The sequence below is a fragment of the Phalacrocorax carbo genome, chromosome 5 (assembly GCF_963921805.1).
Source record: "Phalacrocorax carbo chromosome 5, bPhaCar2.1, whole genome shotgun sequence".
NCBI classification, from domain to species: domain Eukaryota; kingdom Metazoa; phylum Chordata; class Aves; order Suliformes; family Phalacrocoracidae; genus Phalacrocorax; species Phalacrocorax carbo.
In genome coordinates this window covers 7,433,419-7,454,588 of record NC_087517.1, presented here as the reverse complement: position 1 = coordinate 7,454,588, position 21,170 = coordinate 7,433,419, and the positions used below count along the sequence as shown (strand labels likewise).

General features: G+C 39.8%; 1 protein-coding gene across 2 annotated transcripts in view; it reads left to right on the top strand.

Moving 5' to 3' along the window:
- Positions 1 to 21,170, top strand: part of THSD7B (thrombospondin type 1 domain containing 7B) — a 336,705-nt gene that overhangs the window by 145,938 nt on the left and 169,597 nt on the right. For both annotated transcript variants that reach the window (XM_064451039.1, XM_064451040.1), the window contains exons 7-8: positions 2,711 to 2,866; positions 4,580 to 4,777. In XM_064451039.1, the coding sequence (XP_064307109.1) occupies positions 2,711 to 2,866; positions 4,580 to 4,777 (354 nt within the window). The remainder of the gene's footprint in view (positions 1 to 2,710; positions 2,867 to 4,579; positions 4,778 to 21,170) is intronic.

Sequence of the window (21,170 nt, the reverse complement as noted above, 5' to 3'; positions counted from 1 at the left end):
CTGAACAGGGTGTCCCCAGCCAGGCTATCTGTGCCTTTTTGGAGGCTGGCATGCGTGAGAATGTTGGTGTTTAAAAGATTCACAGAAAAAACCCACCTTATAGTTCATTAAAAAATAAAAAACCCACAAACAAACAAAAAACTGCCAAGGTATTTAATAGAGTATGAAAGAATAGCAATGGAAAATCACATCATGCTGTTAAATAAAACTGATGGAAGTCAACTGATGGAAATCAGAGTTGTCAATCAAATGGCTGAAGAAGGGTTGAAACTCTTTTAGAGAGGACCCCGCTGGTCCATCCAGTCGCTCTGGCTATTGTGCTGGAAAGTGTGGCTCACTATACCTGCCTGGTTTTGGAAAAGGATGCTATTGTACGTGAATTTATTAATGCAGCTTTTTTCTTATTGTTCTTGTCTTGTTCTTGAAGACTTTCACTGGAGGATTGTGGTCAGTGTAGAGTGAGTATGAACTGGCACAGATCTAGAGTATATTTGGGTATTTGATTAGAATAGTCTGTGTATTTTCCGGTTTACATTTTACAGAATATATAGAATTACTTAAGGAAGTGGGTAAACAAGCAGTCTTATTCTAGTGACAAGTAGGACATTGCAAAAGAGTTACCAGTGCTAGAATTAAATAGGGCATCAGCCTGAGGGAGGAGGAGGAGCAGGAAAGTGGTTGACAGGGAGAGGAAGGCAGGGTTTTCTCCAAAATAGGAAGGAGTCTTCCATGAGTCTGGGATGGCTGATAGGCTCTGCCTACCAATAAAAACCTGCCCCTTTAACTTTTTGTAGTCAATCTTTCTTATCTTTCTTTTACCCAAACTCCGTTTAAAATACCCTTGGCACCACTGGTGTTAGCTGGTTAGTTTTCAAGGCAGGAGAACCAGCCTGCTTTATCTAGTGACTTCCACATTTAGATAGTTAAATGGCAATATAGAAACAATTTAAAAATCGGTGAGGGAGAAAGAGCCGTTGCTAACAGCGATGTCTTGGGTTAGAGCAAAGTAGGACTGGACTTTATTCCTTGGGTTGACCATATGCACTCAAACTTATTTCCTCTCATTTCTTCAAGTGAACTCTCCAAAACTGATACAGTTTTGCAGCGCTTGATGCTGAAAGGCAGGTTAAGCCATGCATGAGACTTCTTGGTGAAAAAATACTCTTATCCTTAAAACTCTAATATTTATCTCATTTTGTCTGTCGCTTCACTTGCAAGGTCTCTAGAAAAGTTCTGTTTATGTTAGCGTTCAGCGGAATTGGATTTATGTCACCTTTTTGTAATCTCTAAATGAACATTTCAAAGGCTTTACAGTATCTCAGAAATCATTCAGAAAATGGTCTTTTTTACTAACATATTATCTTTCAGCTTAGAATTAAATCACATCAGTTGTTTAATCCTGTTATTCCGATGAGCTGGAACCATAAGCACTGATATTGGTTTTAAGTCTCAGCTTCAGGATGTGCAAATCAAAATTTATTGGGATTTTTAGCACTGAACTCTTGTGTTTTGAAAAAAAAAAGTTGTGTTTTTCTTCAAATGATTAATTTTAAAGAAAGTGGTAGAATATCAGAAAAAGAAATGATTACTCATATATTTGGCATATTTTTATAAAGTCTTTTAAAGTCAATTCCATGCGTGGAAGCAAAGAAAAATAGACATTAAAAATAAAAATGAGGATAAAGCAAACTCAGTAGCTATAAAAATTAATGAAGCCTTGGTAATACCATGGCAGAGTAAACTCAAACAAGCCTTTGCCTTTTGAAAGACTGCTTTGATATTGATTTATCTAAAGAGACAGCCAAAATCAGCTCATAATGTAATTAAAACGCAATATCATATAATGACTCAGAAGATAGATTTAAGAGTCTTTCCGTTTCTTTTCCTTCCTCCCTCTGCTCCAAATAAAAAGGCAAGAGAAGTTAATTGAAACTAGAAATCTCTTATGATAAATGAAAATACAAAGGGAATCAGCTTTCCAAAGATATTGTCAGTATGAACAAAATTGGTACTTTGGCAGAGTTTGGGGTCGGCTCATCTCATAGATAAAGAGGTTTGGAGTTCCATGCTTGCCTTGTGTGCAGGTAATTCAAATAAACGTCTCACCTCCCAGGCAGGAAAGACACTTTCTGAATTACGTGTGTGTAAAAGAAACCAAGAGCTCTGCTCAATTTTATTGAAAGTAGATGAAGAAAATTCAAAGGTCTGGCTCCTGCATCTGTAATCCAGAGGTGACGGTGCCCCTGAAGGGGATGGGTATGGGGAGATTCCCCCGTGCTCAGGCTTTTGTCACCTGCCTCTGCCTGGCTCCCAACTGCAGCATGAGCTTTTTGGATTTCCTTCTTATACATTTTTCTCTTCAATTTGGTGTAAAGAGGTCTCCTTGGCCATAAATGCGGGGGATTAGATTCCAGTTTGTTGCTCTAGCATTGTAGAAAATCAGCACTGAATTTATTATTAAAGCACCTGTTTACCATTAAGCATAGTCTTAACTGGCCTGCTGAATATAGATGGTTTAGATAAAACTTTACGTGCCTTGCTGAAGAGAGGATTAACTTTTTGCTCTGTAGGTAAGACCCTAAAGAAGTACTGGCTTTTGGTGCATTCAGGTGCTAAGGCCAGCAGGAAACTTCAGAGCTCTGTGTGTTGGTCAGGGCAAAGTTACAGCCCTGCTTTTCTTTTTTCCTCTCTTTTTTTTTTTTTCTTTTAGTTACTAGACCAGTTGATGGGAAGCTATGCCTGGGTCCTGCTCCCTCCGCCTCCCAGCTGTGTAACCTGCCGTGCCTGTCTGAGTGCATGGTGTCCGCCTGGTCGGTGTGGGGCCCCTGCCTTCCCGAGAACTGCCAGGACCGCCAGGGAAGAAGAGGTAACAACTGCTCTTATATATTGCTTGCAGCGTTGGAGGATCTAAAGCGAGTAATGGAATATTATGATAAGATTGCAAAAGCAGTGGTGTCAAATTCTACATTGGGAGCTTAATGTATTTTTTTAAAATTAATCTAACATAGGATGAAGCTGTTAGATGTATGGACAGGAGTGGGATATGACCTTTAAAAGCTTTTTGCAGTTATTCATGAGAGATTAAAAAAAAAAAAAAAGAGATTTTCAGCCTGATTCAGATCCTTTTATCCTGCACTGGACTTGTAGAAAAGGAGGATTTCTTGGGATAGCAGCTTCAGACCTCCGTAGTGCCAGGCTGTCCCTCTCTGATCCCCCTCTGAAGTCCTGCTGCATGCCTGGATTTGAGGGCAATGCTTGGGTGAGCTTGGAAGGCGTCAGGACCGAGGCGTAGCCCACAGCCCTGCTGTCTTGGAGTTAGGCTGACCCAAGAGATTTTTCTCATTGTTCTGGGTTTGATTTAAATTCCTGGAAGGAGAGTATGCAAATAGCATTTAATCCCCCTGGTTCTTAATTGATTAGTGTACATGTTGGTTGCTGCAGCACTTTGAGATTCATTGGAGAGCCTTTCCTAAGGCTCTGAGTTGAAAAGATGACTGTTGGGGTTCATGTCAGGGAATTAATATTATTGTTTGGAAATTACACTTTTCTGAAAAGAGCATAAGTTTTTTAAGTGATTGGAGCTGGTCAGAGGTTTTCCCATGAAAAAAGAAATAATAATAAAAATATATGGTTAAATATAAAGATTTGCAAAACCATTTCATTTTTAAACTGTTTTGAATGATTTCTTTTTGCTGGTCTGAGAATGGTGGAAGTTTGGTCTGTTACATTCTCTGGAATGTTTTATTTTTCATTTTCTTTTTTGTTTCCTGGCCAAGGCATTTTCCATGTGGCCTCCACTAATGCTGTATATTTGCCCCTTGTCTCAGACTGTTGTAGGAAAGACCACCATGTATTTTTTAATGCCTTTCTTAGAATTCTGTGTCATTTACATAACAAAACATGCTGAAAGACACTTGCGTATTAGTTCTGCATTTTATATAGCAACATGATTTTTGGTTTTATTCAAAAGGAGGTAGATTATGTAATCAATTCTTTCATTATTTCTGTAACCTTTTTCTTCCACTTTACATTTGAATCTTCCAATTTAATAGGATGTCATTTCAAAGAGGTCTGATATGCATTATGTATCAGAAATCCTTACACCTTCATAAAGCAGAATACTAATTTCTTAGTAAAATGCTCTGCTGTATCTCAAAACAAGTCTTTTCGTTAGTGGATTCCCAGGCAGAATATAGATGCCCTTTATATTTCAATTCTTTAACTGTTTCTCTCTTTTTATCTTAATTTGATCTTGCATTACTGTATGCATCAGTGGCAAATTCCTATATTTGGACATGTGTGTTTCTGTGTAATGTTGATGAAAGGGAAAAAGCAATGTGAAAAATGTGTGTTGTTGGAATCCTTTACACACTATTAGACTTTGTATGCCTGGAGCGTGGGCACACACAGCCAAGTGCTGTCCCAATCAACTCAGTTTGTAAGTGTTGTGCTCTTATTTGTCTTTATATCCCCCAGTTCCAGGTGCTCTGTACAGTCCTCTTGCTACTAGATTATTGGTATAAGTATTTTTTTTTTTTTTTTTGCTGTTGTCCAGTTAATTCAGTTTCTCTTTATCCAGGATTTAGAATGAGACAAAGGCAAGTGATTGTGGATCCGGTAGGCACCCTGGCAGGTTGTCCACATTTAATTGAATCTATTCTTTGTGAAGACCCGGTGTGTTACGAGTGGATCGTTTCAGAAGGAATATGTGTAACTGACCATGGAAAATGTGGACCTGGAAAACGCATGCTGAAAGCTGTATGCAAGAACAAGAAAGGTGTGTAATTGTATCATCTTAAAAGCCCCATGGCTGTTCATTCCTTCTTCTAAAATGGCACTCTGCTGCAGAGCAATTGCAATTATTTACAATAGCTCCTTACTGAATATTTATGAAACTTTCAGATTTCTGAGTTGACTGGGATGCTTACGAAAGTCTAATGCTGATATTACCCAGGATTTTGCTTGGAGCCTTCTATTCTGTTTTATCCTAAAGGAGATGGCTTGTCAGTACAGGCCATGTGTTGCCACTGCTGGCCTTATCACGACAAAAGTGGAATACCAATGGCCTGGTTCTCCCTAGAACCCTTTTTTTTTTGCATGTCTTGTACTAAATTAGGGCTGCAACTGAGGCCAGCAGCATGATGGGCATTCAAAAAATTAATCTGACCCCTAGCATTTCTTCTATCCTCACTTTTTAACATGAAGTCTGAATGTTTATCTCGTTATGATAACCCTCTTACAGTCATGAGAAGGGGTGCTCGGTTGTGCTGCCAAAGATAATACAAGAATTAGATGTAAATGAAATGATTGTACTAAGTAATACTTTACTTGGCAGCAGTTTGAGACCTGCAGTGTGTTCAGTTTACAAGTTGTTAATAATGAATAAATACACTTTTATACGACGTATACAAACAACCAGCAAGAGCTTATTTCTCGTGCATGGTTTGAACCTCAGCCAAAAGTTTCATTTCTTGATAAGGTCAGTGTTGTCAGACCTTTAGATTCAATTACATGGAGCATGATTTCGCAGTCCTTAGTCACAGTGAGACTGTGCTATCATCTCAAAAGTGGCAAAATTGTGGAACTTTAGAGCCTGATATTATATCTGAAATGGAGAATTCTTCTTTTATGTGATGCTTAGACCAATCTCAGGAAACAATTTCAAGTTGATAAAAAGAGGGGTTAATTGGCAAGTGGTTAAAAATAGTGTGTCATTTACGAGGCCTTAGAATCTGACACGATATAAAATGATGCCTGCTTTGTCTGAATTGTGCAGATCCTCCTGAAATACATTAAAAATGCATGTGATTTTCTTGTAAGTTTGTGAAAATGGGGGGGAAGAAATCTTCAACTGTTACAAAACAACATAGAATATACTGGAGAGCAGAGCTGACATTGAATTTGGTCTGAGTGGTCTCTTCCGATATGTGGTCATAACTGTAGGCCTGGTCCAGTAATGATGTGTGCAGATGGAACCTTGTACTGCTAAGGAGCACCATGTACTCCGCACTGTTAAAACTGTGCCAACATCCACTTTTATGCTTCAACTTGTGACTCGGAAGCAAAACATATAACATGGCAGATGCTCATTGATTTCTGATCAAACTGTTCTCTGCGGCTATGGTCCTTAAGAAGCCATGCCTTTGAAGTGTCTCTTCTTCACTTAATGTTCAACAAAATATTGGAAGTCTCAGTACCCTTTTCCACTTCAATTACTCAGTGCATGTCCCAGTTAGAAAAAAAAAAAGTTGGGACATTCTTCCTGCCCCACCACCCCGAGGCAACCATTGTCGCTAGTCGTGATCGTTGTCCAGTTCTAATTGAGAGGTTTCACAAGGAAATATCCACATCACTAGGCAGATGAGAAGCACTAGTTAATACTAGTTTTAAATTTTTCTGAGTTTCTGATCCAGTAGAATAGGACTGGTGGAGTCCTTAAAGTTCAAGAAAACGGTCAATTTGCTGCTTCTTCTGTCAATCCAGTCATATTAGTTGCTTTGTTTATAACCTTTTTTCCTTCTGTAATGTTCTCTTAACTAGATTCCCATTGCAGTAAGTGGTGTGTTTTCTTGGATAAAAGCTGGAGTAAGTGGCAGAGTTGCATGAGGTGTTCTGCCTGGAATAGTTGGTCAACTGGTAGTGGGAAGCCAATAGGGAGTTGTGTGAAGCTGAGACACATATCAGTTACAGATAAAATAGCATAAAGCCTATACTAATGCATAGCCTTATACAGTTCAACATTCTGTGCAAGTAACTGCTCTGCTATAAGCATTTAGGGTAGCTGCATTATGTGCTGGTATTTTAATTTACTTAAGCATCTTCTGTAGAATTCAACTCCATATCCTAAAATCCAGTCTTTCATCCAGTCATTCTGTCATCCATGCGTGGCATTGTTGCTCAGTATTCCCACTGAATGCCTAAAGGGATAAAAAAATACCTTTGTTAAATGACAAAATCAAACGTATCATTATCTTAACAACAGCTCATTTGGGCCTGGCATATGTTGATTTAGGGTACTTTGGGTTTTCTGTGTATCCCTGCTTGCAAGACGCCTTCATTTTCATATAAATGCCAGACTTTTTGGCATGATGCTCACCTCCTTTAGCTGCAGTTTGTTAGTTCACTTCTCTTTAGAAGTAGCTGATCTGTCAGTCCTGTTTGTGTCAGCCGTACTGCAGAAGAGCCTAGCATCACAGCTTCTTGCCCTTGCCCATCTTCTCCCCTTCCTTCATCCACAGCATGGCTGAACCTGTCCCCCTCGCTAGCCTGTGCTCTGCTGTGTAATGCTGAGCTGTTGCATACTGTTCTCCACGGCTCAGAGACCTGAGACCTTTTTCATGAGGAGACTGTTTTTTCCCTTGCCAAAAATGAGCTTTAATTACATTGACTGTGGTGGAAGGCAACTGGCCGTGTGTTTCAGTCCTCTCTCCCATGGCAGAGGACTTTCCCGCTGCTGGCAGAGCCTGCGGGATCCCGTTGGCCTGAACTTCCCTCCAGCAAGGTGGACCTTGGAGGTACATCTTTGTCTCTGCTATATGTTGATAGGCAGTGGGTGAAGTTAACAAGGTGTTAGCCCTTTTCTGTCCCACTTCTGGTTGCCCCAGTGTCTTCCTACTGTGCCACGTCTCTTGCACGCTCATGGTGCTGGCCTGTGCTATGAGGAGGAACCTGTCTGGGAGGTGAGCAGGGAGCAGTGGCTAACTGACCTCTTTCTCCAATTGAAACCTCACCTTAGGGGCCCCTTGTAGTGCCCTTTCTTTCCATTTTAAAAAGCTATCCTTTCTGGTGAGAAGATTTTGTGGAATGCACCCAGGTAACAAACTGCTGCTGGTGTGAGCTGGAGCTTGAACAACTCAAGAGGGAGTCACACATGGGTCTAACTCTGGTTTGCAGGATTTCTCTGAAGTCTTCCCTGTCCAAGCAATATCTTTTTGTAAGGGCTTGTATGAATTTCAGTGATGTAGCACTCTTACTTCCACTTGGTCTAGAGGTACAGAAGTGACTTTTTGTTTCTTAAATAGGTTAATGTAGGGGGCCCATAGTGAAGGGGCCTCCATGGGGCATATACTAGGTACAGCATTTTTTCATGGAGTAGCTGGAGACTTTAATTTGTGATTTGCAGGAGTTGGCATAGATGAGGAGGAATGAGAAGGCTGTAATGAACTCATAGCTTTGTTGTTAGGTGTCTGTCTGCTCCCACCTAGTAGTGTCTCTAATCTCTGTTAATAACTTATTTGAACATGCACGTGATGCTTGCGAGCAGCTCTTAGTGTCTGGTGCATATCCCTCGAGTGTGCCTCTTCTGTAGCACCAGAAGACAGTAGTGTAATAAATCAAATGAAATTAAATGATGTGTAGAAATGCAATGAAGTAATGCATAGAATGGGAAAATACTTACATTGTGTGCTTCTTCCAAACAAAATTTTTCAGCAAAGTGGTTTTTATTTAGCTGGTGAAGGACAGGGGATGCTTCTGGTGAATTCTTTGAAGCCAAAAGAATAGTACAAGAAAATGGATGATGACACTAAAATTTGGATTATGTAACTCTATCATTGGATACATGGATCTATAATTTGGATCAAAGGATTTATTTAGAACGTCTTTTTTTATATTTGCAGACAACCCAGGAATTATTTGTCATTTTTCTCAGACTTGTTGTTTTAGGTCGTTCAACAAGGAATTGAATAATCTGTTTGTAATGTATTCTTGATCAGATAGTTGCAAGTATTTGACATTTGAATTTGAGCAGTCTTGATTAGACCTGACAAACATTACTGTGCATTGACCAGATGAAAAGAACTCTCTGAAAACTTTCCAGCTCACTTGCTCTCCTTAAATGTTGCTGCTCAGTAGATACAAAACCATGAACACAGTCAAAACTTTATCATTTTAAAATGCAATGGGACAGTAGCCAGAATGTGTTGTATTTCGTTTTTTGAAGGCAATGACCAAAATAATCTTTTGTGTGCTCTGCTTCTTATGCCTTTGTGGTAGGTACAAGCACTTTGAGTATGGTGAGACGTAGGGAATTCAGTGTTGTAGTGTGCAGAAGACTGCAGATAACATTAGACAGCAGGACTTGGCTCAGGGTCAGCAGGTAAAAGTTCAGTGCAAACAGGAGTTGGTGTGCGTTCTTGGGTAGTTCCCCAGTCTTCTGATTTAGATGCTAAGAAATACAACTGGATGTAACATAGAAACGTTGTTGAGTTCAGTCTGATGGGGGAATTTGGGAACCCTTTTTACTGTTATTTTCTATATCTATTTTAGGCTGTATTAATAATAGAAAAATAGATTGAAACAAGACAAAAGTTGAAGCAAACTGCCATTTTTTAGAAATGCAATTATAGTCATGTCGCTTATGAACAGAGCCGTTATTATGATGAGGAGTACAACCTGAGAACATATGTAAAAGGAACTACAACAGTAAATACATGAAATAACAAGTATGACTCATAAAAGTAACAACTAATTTTTCAAGCATTTTATAAACGTTTCTGACAATACTGTAAACTAAATCTCACCTATTAGCAATGCTCTTGAATAGACTGTAAAATGTTGTTATTCAGTCATACGTGCAAGTCGTCAGTCTATTTTGTTGTAATTCCCATGTCATCATTTATTAATTTGCTTCTGCTTGTTCTGATTCCTACCACAAGAACTATTAGTAACAAAGATGATTCCTCTGTGATAGTGAACACGATACTGTCTAAATAATAAAAAATATTAAATAATTTATACCCAAAGGCCTCATTGTTTTAATGAGAAATTATCAGGTCGGCAACAAGGTATAATGCAAAGGTAATGTGATTTTTCTGGTTTCCAGTGGTTTTGCTTTACTCCTGGTTAACAAATCTAATCACAGCTCAAAAGCCGCTGAGTCTTTGCCTTTCTATACTGTCAGCTTGGGTATTAGAGTTTCTTTGTTTTGTTAAAATTTGAGTTAATAGCGTGGAGTTGTCTTCCTTTTTGAGGACAGTATTTATAACAGTGCCAAATAACCTATTGGTTCCTTATTCATGCACTGTTCACTGGTTCATGCAGTGACAGGGAGACGCAGGTGCTGAACGAGAGGAGCAGAGCCCAGAGGTGCCCAGAACGTTGCTGTCACTCTTCTGTAGCACCCAAATGACTATTCCTGGGACCTTCTTCAGCAGCTTCTGCCTCACCTAGGTGCTCCCAGGCACTTTGGAGGTTTCTGTGCACCCTTCCTACAAACAACCTGCCAAGATGGTAGCTTAGAAATAAAACGTCCTGCAGTCCTGCGGTCATAGCTCTCTTCATGGCAAGATGTTTATCTAAGTATTCTCAGTGGAATAAGCTGCTGGCTTCAAGCTGCAAGAGTTATCCAAGCTGGGGGCAGCACCCATTGCCTGAGCCCGGGCTCATTGAGCCTCAGCACTGCCGGACAGGGCACTGCACGAGCTGCAGCAAAGAGCAGTTGGGAACATGAATTGTTGGGGAGTAAAATAATCAATTGTCCGCCTTCCAGCAGTGTTATGCTGGATGGCAAAACTTATGTTTATCTTTTTCCTTTTTTTTTCCCTGGTGCTAACATTAAAGTCCCCCCTGCTTCCCCCAAAAAACAAACAGGGCATATTTGCAGGGGGTGGTGAATAGAAGACACCCACAGAATAAGGGTGTTCACCAGACTTTTAGTCCTGTTGCTCCTTTGCCTTTCTAGAAGAAAACCTTTACACTATTTCTGCTGCTGTTCTGTTCTGTACTGGTAAGTCATTTCAGCACGACAGTTTTATTTTTCTGGCAATCTCTCTGTCAGACTCTAGGCAGTTGGTATCTAGAACGTGGCACTTGCGAAGAAGACGAGGTATTTTGGTTTTAAGTGTTAATAAGTTCACTGAAAAAGTACATGTTTGGGGTGATATACATCTATTTCCAAATTTCTGTTCCATTTGACAGTTTTATTTGTAGAACAATTTGTGGAACAATATTTCAGAGAGTCAAAATGTTTTCTTTAAGTTTTTGTTTTTTTCAGATAAAATGTTTGATGTTTGCATCTTTGGTAAATGAACTAGTCTGAGTCTGAAACAAAATAAAAAAAAATCAACATATTTTTAAAAGAGGATGTTTGTATAAAGGCAAATTATTCCTTTTAAATTAAACAAATATTTTGCCTTACCCTGAAATTACTTTTTTGCTAAATCCTACCCCAATCTCTCTAATTAAAACAGAGTTACAGAGTGTTTTCTTCCTTTTCTTCTTTTTTTTTTTTTTGGTTCAGTGCCCAAACAGAAATCCATTATTCACACAGCTCTATTGACAGAGCAGACACTGAAATCCTGTTGGAATTCAAGCAAAGAGTAAAGGGAAGTAAGGTAATCAAAGCAGTGTTATTTTAAGATCCAATATTATGTTCTGCCAGAGCTTGACAGTGAAGCTCTACGCTTATGGAAGCTGAAGACTCTTTGGGGGTAGAATATTAATGGTGGTGTGCTCAGTTACTTGTCTGTACTTCCAGTTCAATCACAGCGTGTCCTGTGGTCCCTAGGAACGGTTGTCTGCATAGGCAGCTTGCGGTGTGCTCCGCTTGGTGCACAGCATCGCGAGAGGCAGGAGCATCCCCAGTGGCTCTGCTTGAACCCTCCAGAAGGAAGGGGCTGCAAGGAGAGGTGATGTCTGGTTTTATTCCTGGTTGAGGGCGTGAAGCTAGGAGCTTTCTGAGAAGTTCTGTTTTAACATCAATCTCAGCAAAGCCAAGTTCTTGTCTGGGGAGAATTCTTGATTTTTCATCTTGTAATGGATTAATGAAATAGAATGAATTTGTAGAGGCTGTTTAATTTCTCAGAGAAAAGATTTACTGTGTTCAATTTATTGAAAGTAAGTTTTAAAGGGGTTCTTTCTGACACATCAGAATAAGATCTTAAATCTCCACTGATGCATTGTGACCAGTGACACAACACCATATCTAATGGTACCTCTAGATTTTTTTTCTCCTGTAAGAGTAGCATAAGCTTAGATTGTGATCATTCTTTATTTTAGAAACTGAAACTTTTAGAAATTAGAAGAAGCAGTTTTGTTTCTAAAATTAAATTCTTGTTTTCAAGTTAACGTGGAAACACACCTGCCTTTGATCTGACCTTACTACATGGAGTAATAAAAAGCATTTTTTTTTCAGTGATGCTTTTTCCCACATCTGCTTGTCCCTGTGAGGGCTTGGACTTACTGAGGGGGGTGGGTGGAGAGGGCGCTTCCAGTGATACACAGGAAATGAGAGAACAACGCTTAGCTGAAAGTTAAATAGCTTGGTCGGCGGATTAGGAACTGTTTTGTCTCAGCTTCTTGAATCATTGAGGTTCAAAAAGACAGACTTATGTACTGGTATGGTCAAATTTGTGTGCTGTCAGCATTAGCAGGACAGAAGTCACAATGGGAGTTTTGCCTGAGGAGAGTGGGATTAATACATGTACATTATGGACCATACATTTAAATGCGAAGTGGAGGTGAGACAACTTTACAGCTATAAGATTTGGAATTATGTGATAGGGAATGGTAAAATTATCCAGTTGCTTGACATGCTTGCACATACAATCAATAAAATTAAGGAAGTTACAGCTCTTCTAAGCCTGCATGTTCAATTGCTGTCGTGGGGCTCAGCCTTCTGCACCACATTGCTCAGTCCTCCTCTTAGTTTGTTAGTGTGCCACACCATACCCCATCATTGGAGCTGTTGATCCCAAACCAGCATGTTTTCCTGACTGTTAGAAACACAGATCCTAAAAGGCAATGTGCAGAGCCTTCTAGCAATTAGACAGGATACGTAATTTTGCAGCCCTGGTGGAAGGAGCATATTGCAGTGTAGTAGCAAGGCTGATGAATATTATGAGTGTATCAGGAATACTAAGGAATGGCGTATGGCTTGTTCAGTAGCTTTGAGACCCATTTTTTTTTTTTTGTAGTCATGAAGATTGATGTGCTCTTTGAGCAGACTGGCTGTTTAAGAGCCAGGTGGAGTGGATGTAGTTACTTCCATCAAGCCTTACCTTGCAACAGCTGGTACCATGCCAAATATTTCATGTCTCCTACTGGCACCATTTAAAAAGACAAAATACAGATTGTGACCTGCTCTAGGACTGGTGCACTGACAATTTGAGGACAGACATCATCATGAGTTGAAGTGAATTTACTGTCTTTTCATCCTGTACTGAAATTGATGTCTGCAAAAGAAACAAAAGATCAACTTTAGGTTAATTTTAGGGTAAGTTGCTGAAAAGTAAGAGCTTTGTTTGCCTAGTCACACTTTAACGGTTTTAATTCATTCAAGATCAGAGCAAACATATGGCCTACAAGCCAAGGAAGATAGAGACTCAAAAGTCTATAAGTAATTCTTGTGGTAGCTACATTTGCATAAATATCTGTGTCTTAGAGTCAGGCATATTGTGCTAAAATACAGGGTGAAATATCTAATGCTGGAAAGCTGGAAGGCTGGGGGCTTGAATCTAGAGGATAAACTCAAACGTACTTTGATTAATTTTCTTTATCTTTGCATGCAAATATGTGACATGATTTGGAGCTGAACGGTGGCTGTGCTTTTTCAAATGCTGGTGGTGTGATTTGTGCCAGTCATCCAGAAGGCAGCTACAATCGGTATCTAGTGGTGATGTTAGCTCGGTGTAGTTGGCAGACAGAGATACCAGTGGAGCTGATTAGGGCTATAGACAGCTTTTATCCTCCCTATACTTGTCAATATAAGGTATTACAGGTACCTGTGAAAATACTTTTTCTGTGCCAGCTGAGCTAAGTGTGAGCTTGTGGTTGGTGCAGAATGCCCTCACATGAATTTCTATGTAAAAACACTATCCAATGCAGTATCTAGTGCTCCTTTATGGTATCTAATGTCTCCAAAAGATGCTTTTCAAGACTTCGGAGCAGTGTTAAAATGGTGAGGGCAAAGGCCGTTTCTTCCCTGTGGCAGTTTCAGCAGAGAGGATGGATTTTCAAAGATCCAGCTCCCACTTGCATTAGTGACAGCTTGAACCACCTGTAGATTTGGAACAAAGGTTCAAGGTAGCCCTTTCAGAAATGGGAACTATAACATTAAGAAAACATAAACATCATTTATTATGGCAAGATTGGTATTGCCCTTTGTTTTAAATATTTTGGAGTAAGTTTGATATGTTTTGTTGATTTGAGTTTTTGATAAAGGTTACGTGAAGAGCATGGTGTGTGTGAGTGACCTGTAGGTCTGCTACATTGGGGCAAGAGGCTAGTGCAAATGTATATTTTAATTATTTATTTATAAACCATTTTTTAATGTCTAGGGAATCTTTCCTGAGTTTGGTGCTTCCTAATCTTTTTAGAGAGCCTGAAATAAGGTTTCTGTATTGTATTTTATAGCTGTGAAAGTATTTATAGCTAATTTTTTAAGCCTGGAAAAGAAACCTTAAAATAGATTTATTTGGTTTTGCCCCTCATAATATGTTGTAGACAAACCCCCCCTATTGTTTCAGGAAGAAATGAGAAAAATATCTGTAAGTGCCAATAGCAATTCCTGTTGTCCCAGTGAAATGGAGCATGCAGCATAAAATACCTGTTTGGCTGTTTTCTTTAAACTAAACATAACTTCACATACATGTTGAGTTCATATTCTTTTTAGAGGTTGACTGTATTTCTTAGGGAACACTAATGCAACAAACAGGAGATGAGAGTAAAATAGGATCCTCTTGAGTGGTATGTGAAAGGTAGGTAGTAAGTAGATGATAAGTTCTAAAATTAACTTATGTGGATAGAAGAGGAAGGAGGCTGGAAGGATCAATTTGAAAAGTGTTATTAAGGACAGGATTCTGGATCTGCGATCCAAAGGTGGCATCTCATCCATAAGGGTTCTGCTTTTTGGGATTAAACAGGTTCCAAAAGTGGTTAAGGCTTTCACTGCTTTTCTTCTAGTGAAGGAAGTGTTTAACATACCTAATATACCTTGTATACGATTTGGTAACGTTTGTATTAAGTCTCTCAAACACACAGCACTGGGTGCATGCTCTTGAGGAATATAAGAAATGGGGATGCTGCTTTACAATGTGTTTTTATCCTCCTCATCCCAAGCAGAGTGTCTAAGGCATTTTATGCTTTAGTTCCACCCTTGTTGGTTTTGATACATATAAAGGGGCTCTCTGAAAATAACTAGTGGCTATTCATAGCATTCACATCAGTGGTATTCTCACCTGGTTTTGACATGATGCTTTTAGAATCTCTTTACACAGTTGCAACCTCAAAACTTGCTTCGGCTTCCTACCCATAATATCCCTATGAGATACAAGAATTCAAAGTTTTGCATTAGTACTGTCCTGAAGCTGTTTGTCTTAACCACATACTCCAGCTTATGCATATGACACCATTCATACAACTTTTCTGAAGGATCCTGTAGCTAAATTGCAGGAAAGCCCAGCATGGGTTGTGCAGGCTTCAGCCTTTCGTTTAAACAGCCCTTCTGAGCTCTTCATATTGAAGAGACAGCTGACGGTGAAGAGTGAATGGGGAAAGTTTCATGTTCTACATACTTGTAGCATTTGTACTCTTCTGTGCACTGTGTTTGACCAGGGTCCAGCCGGCAAACACAGCAGAAAGATAACTTTCCCTCAGTGGTGGCAATGGTTTGTGGCTTTCTCCAACACTCAGCTGGTTGTTCAAGCAGGCATTTGCATCTTTAAGGGACCAACCCTTATGGCAAATTTTGTTTGCATTAATAAATGGTTTCAAAATTTTCTGGTGTTCAGCAGATGGATAAACAGCACGATGGCATATCGTGATTTCTTTAGGATGCTGGGCTAAAACAAGCCAGAAAACGGTTTTTAAAGCATCTGATATTTTTCAAATTCTTAATAGACAGAAAATTGCCCAATTCTCAGTTCAAAATTATTTTAGCCAAGGCATTTTTCCAAGAAAAATAGTCAAAACGATATAAAGGCTTTAAATTAAATAGAAGATCATTAGGGTGAAAAAATGACTGGCTGTATTTTATTGCAGTCTGTATGTGAGGTTTAGTGGGCTGGAATCCAACTCGTGCAATATAACTCATGAAATAAAAAATGTTTCAAAATAAGCCAGTTAAGTTCTGCATGGGGTAGTGTTATTTAAATTCTGGGAATTTATTGTCATCACATAATATTAAAAGAAATAAACCTGATTCTGCAGACAGGAGACTGAGACCTGGTAGTCAATATCTGTAACAACTGGTGGCACGTGGGGCTGGAGGCTTCCCTCCATCTCAGTCTGCAGAAGGGTTTGGGGTGTGGGGAGAGGAGACATGCGGAGAAGTCAGGGTAGAAGAAGAGAGCAGCCTGCAGCCATGAGGTCTGTGCTCGCTATTCCTCAGGCAAGGTGAAGGAGCTGCGCCTGAGGTCTGTCTGTGTGCTGTGCTGTGGGGTCGGCAGTAAGTTTCTCCAGAGGTTTATGTAAGGGAATAATTCGAGTCTAACTTCAGAAGACAGCTTCTTACATTGATCTCTGACCACAGCCCTTTTAGTGTAGGAAAAAAGAAGGGCTTTTTAATGTAATTTAATCCTTTCCTGCTGGGTGGCCCTACAGAAGGCTTTTCCTGTAGCTGAAATTCCTTTGGTGCTGCACGTTGCGTGCTGGAGAGGAATGATTGTGAGAGCCACCTTTACACAGCAGTGGTGGAGGTTGTTGAGTGGAAATTAAAGATAAGCGTTGCACTTTCTTTGAGTTTCTTTTTATCAAGCTGTTTATAATGTAGAGCTGATTGAAAACAATTTAGTCACTTTTTCTGAGGGAATGTTCCCCCCCCCCCTTAAAATAAGTTTTGACAAACTTTTAATTAAGAATTCAAGACTTGGAAATTTTGGGCTAGTTCTGCACTACCGAGATTGGCTCTGGAGCATATTGGTCTGTCAAGTTTTTAAAGTAAATCTTCCTCTTTATTCTAATTAAGTATTGTAATGCCAGTACTCTTCGTTAGGCAGCAATTTTGTGATTAGTCAGGTGGTCATAATGGAAAGAGAAGAACATGTGATGGTACAGTAGAGAAATTGCAGGGCAGGGAAAGTGGCCATGGGATGTGGCTCCTAAATGCTCTTTAACATCCTCCTGTTGGCAGATTTCCCACTGAATTCACTGCTCTCTGTGGGACGGGATTTGATCCTCGCACCCATCCTGCCTTGTGTGGAAACACGAGTTCAGTGGACCTCGATTACTTGGACTTGAGCTCTGAAGTCGTGACAAGACCTTGTCACCCCTATGCTCAGACCACCTATGGTCTGAGGCTCAGACCTCACCTATGCTAAGACAACCATAAAAATGGAAAACTCCTAATTCCCCCAAAACTTTGCAGCCAAGCTATTATTTTAAGTGTAGGTTACATTATCACATTTGTTTAGCTGTGAATTGGGTCTAATATTTAATAAAAGGCAGCTTTTGTGAAGCGCTGGAGTGAATGTGAATTAGTGAATTGAGAAAGATGAGCACTTCGAAGAGGTTGAGAACAATTTAAAATTCCATTGTTTGGTGTTTTTCTTTGTCTTATGAAGCACATCTGTAATTGTCTCAAATTAGGTCCTGCCTTTGTTTAGAAGAGTTAAACAAGTAACAGGATAAGATATTTTGTAGTTCCTTTTTAGATAAACAGCCTGTTCAGTTTTTATCTTTAGGCAGTTTGCAAATGTCAGAGCAAAGCTTTTGAAGAGAACTTATATATGAGATGGAGTTTCTTTAGAAACTGAATAATCCTGTATCGTAGGGATGCATTTTCTAATTTTGAAGCCTGGTCTTCCAATACTGTATGATTTTCGTGTATCCTTTTACCATGATTCTTTAAAACAGATGTGTTATTTAAAAATTCCTATGGAGATGTGGGAATTGGACTGCAAGCATGAATTTTAGTGCCTTTTTGGGAGCTGTGGACTATATTTTGCCATTGGTAGCCTTTTGGTGTTGCTACCAATGAAACCCTCACGTTGACCCAGTAGTTACCAAGCCTAGAAAGAGAAAAAAGGAAAAGACAGATGAATGAGTCAACTCATCCATGTGGACTGGGTCAGCAGCTCTGCAAGCAGAAGACAGTGCTTTCTCCTTTCATATCACCAAGGAGGGAAAAACAATCACAAAGAGTTAGTTCTTGGCTTGGTCCTGCGGCTAGTGGTGTCCATGGGGGTTCAGGCACTATGTGCAGTGGGAGACGGGTGTATTTTGAAATGTGATTTTTCTGGAAGAAGTGAGAATATCTGCCCCTAGCAAGAAAACAGGGAGTTCACTGGGACTGGCTGAACCCAGGGCGCTTTGCTGTGGGGACAAAGTCACCTCCAGGTGGTGTGAGGTCCACCTGTGCTCCCTTTCCACACGTCCTGTGGCACTGCATCTAAGTCTGTCCCTGATCTAGATGTTGTTTCCACTGGAAAACGCGCATGTGATATACTGAGTCGTCGTTGTAGTGAAAATGTGATGACCCGGTGGGACTGGTAAGTCCTCGTGAACTTAATGATAGGCTGTTGGGCAGTTCTGTAGAAATGGCTCCATCCACACTTGAAGCAGGGGGGCGATGGGTCTTTGCTGCCCATAGTACATTGTAGAAACCAAGATCATCCCGTAAGTTCAAACGCAATTTTTTGTTACCAGATGCAAAATTCCCGTTAAATTTAATGGAGCAAGAATTTCCCCCCATGGTTTCAGCAGGTTTCCTAAGTTTAATACAAAGTCAGCACTGTTTTCTTGTATGCTTAATGCTGTGTCAAAGGAGACTAGAGCCAAGAGAGTGTTTTGTTCTTTTTCATGGTGTTTACAAATAAAGCTGACTGATTTGGTAACTCTCTTAGAAACTCTCTGAGAATGTAAATTTAGCAGAGTGCTCCCTGGGCACACATAGATCTAAAGATAGCAGTTTCTTGCCTATCAATACGTATCTTAAGGCCTTTACATTTAATGCTATATACAACTTAAATCCCAGGAAAATAATTCCACTACTGCTGTTCATTTATATCATAGGAGTCTGCATTAATTCAGACTAGGCTATGTTTTCTAATACATTATTTATATAGGTCTTCAAAATGTCTGTGGTACCGCATGTGGTTGACAGAGCATGTTCTTGTTTGTTAAGATTATATGGCAACCCAAGGTGCTTAAATAAATGAATGCCTTCAAATAAAGCTGTAATTTTAAAAGCCACTTTTTTTTTCCTCTTGTAGCTATAGCATCCCATAATCTTAGCTCTGATTTCTCTTCTCTACAACCACCTATTTTAAATCGTTCCAGAAGCACTTTTTGTGTGTGTGATTGGGATAACCACATATTCAGGTCTTGAATCTGAATATCTAGCCCAGATTCTTCCCCCACATGGGTGATAGAAGCTTAGAAACACCCTTAAATTCAATAAGAAAACCTCTTACGTGAAGGGTGAAGCACTGAGCTCATATTTTCTGACAGCCCACAAAGCTTACAAATCAAAATACATGAGAGTGCTGCGCAAGTGAGGGTGAAACAAATGGTATACAATACTTGGAAATGAATGAGTCATGTGAATGAACACTGGCATGTACATCCCAGCCCCATATTAAGATTAAAGTGAGTTGTCTGTTCTACAGTTGCATAATTGCTTCTGTGACTGATTTGGTGCTGCTCTGTAATAAGTTGTGAATACTGTATGCTGACCTGGTTAATGGGATGTTTACTAAATGAATATATTTGTATAGTTTAATAGGAGGATGTTTCGAAAAATTAGCAGGATGAGAAAGAATGGCTCAAGAGAGTCATTTTTCAGCAAGTGCTGAGGTTGTAAAGAGGAAGGCAGTCTGCCTTGCTGTTGGTGTATGGGGACTTGGAGCGTGAGGCTGCGTGGGCCCCTTCCCTCCCAGCTGCAGGGAGATCTGTGCCCTGAGCATGTGCATCTGCACTGAGCATCCCTGTCCTGACTCCCCAAGCGAGCAGGACACGCAGGTGGCTGCTCCAGGCTTGGGGTACCCAGGCTGTGCACCCTGCTGAAGATCCCACCGCTATGGGGATGCATACTGGGGGAGCAGCCTCCATCTTGCAGCCATGACATCTTCATTTTAAAAAATAATCTTTCTTGAATTCAGCTATTTTAAGTACTATAGACTAAGATAATTATTTCATGAAGTAATATTATCTGCAAATTAACCTTGGATCTTTGCGTAGGCTCAGAGAGATAAGGAATTTTATCGCAAATTGCAGACTTACTGGGTTTAATGTAAAGGCCGTGGCAAGTAATACATTTAAACTGCATTTAAGTAGTAAAGACCAGAATATCAAAGTCTAAAAGCAATAAACATTAATTTATTCAGAAAGTTTTTATATTTTCTTTTCAGTTTATATGTTCTTTTTGCACACTGTCATTTAATGAGGTTATATTCTGATTAAAGTAGAAAAATAAAAAAGTAAAATGTTTTATTTCAGTAGATAAAAATGTAGCTTTTAAAATATATCAGCTTACCCTGCGTAGTCTGAGCTAGCTGTGCAATTTTTCCTTCGTTCAGCATGGCTGCTAGACTAACGGATTTTGGGGGAAAAACTCCCCCTTATATAGAGTTTCAATTGAAATCCATATTTTCATTTTCAGTGACAACTAATAAATTTCCTGTAATCCCTTTCAAATATTCACTGGCAGTATTCCCAGACATATATTTTGAAGGTTAAATGGTTTAGGATTTATGTACTGTACTGTGTAGGTTGGCCTGAATAAGCTAATAAGTCTGCACGGCCCCTTCATTGCCAGAGACCAGTTCGTAGCTCAGAAACACTATAGCTGCGGTAGCACGAAGTTTCGTCTGGTTAATGAACTGTGCTTCTAACGAGCCCAGGGTGAGGTGCTGGGCTGGAAAACTGCTTTTGCTGGTTGCAGAGCTCACTTGGGTATCGTTACGTAGGGCTGCTTCTTGTACCGTAGATGCACCTTCCTGGAGGCTGAAGGTTTTGGCTCTCTGTCCAGAAAGATCGCTTTTTTATAGGCTGCAATTGGTGTGAGTAAAGAGCAATAATTAAAATAATATTCCACAAGGTTTACATTTTTGTATGGCGGTTTGATTAAAATTGGATCTGCCTTTTCCTCTCCCTTGAGGACCATTGCTCACTTCGTGGCTAATGAAGTGGAATGAGCACTGTGATCAATATTTATGGTGTCACTCTGGGCACCTGCAGTTCTTTCAACCCTTCTTGTACTGTGGAGCCGGAATGGAGGTTTTTAACTCCAAGCT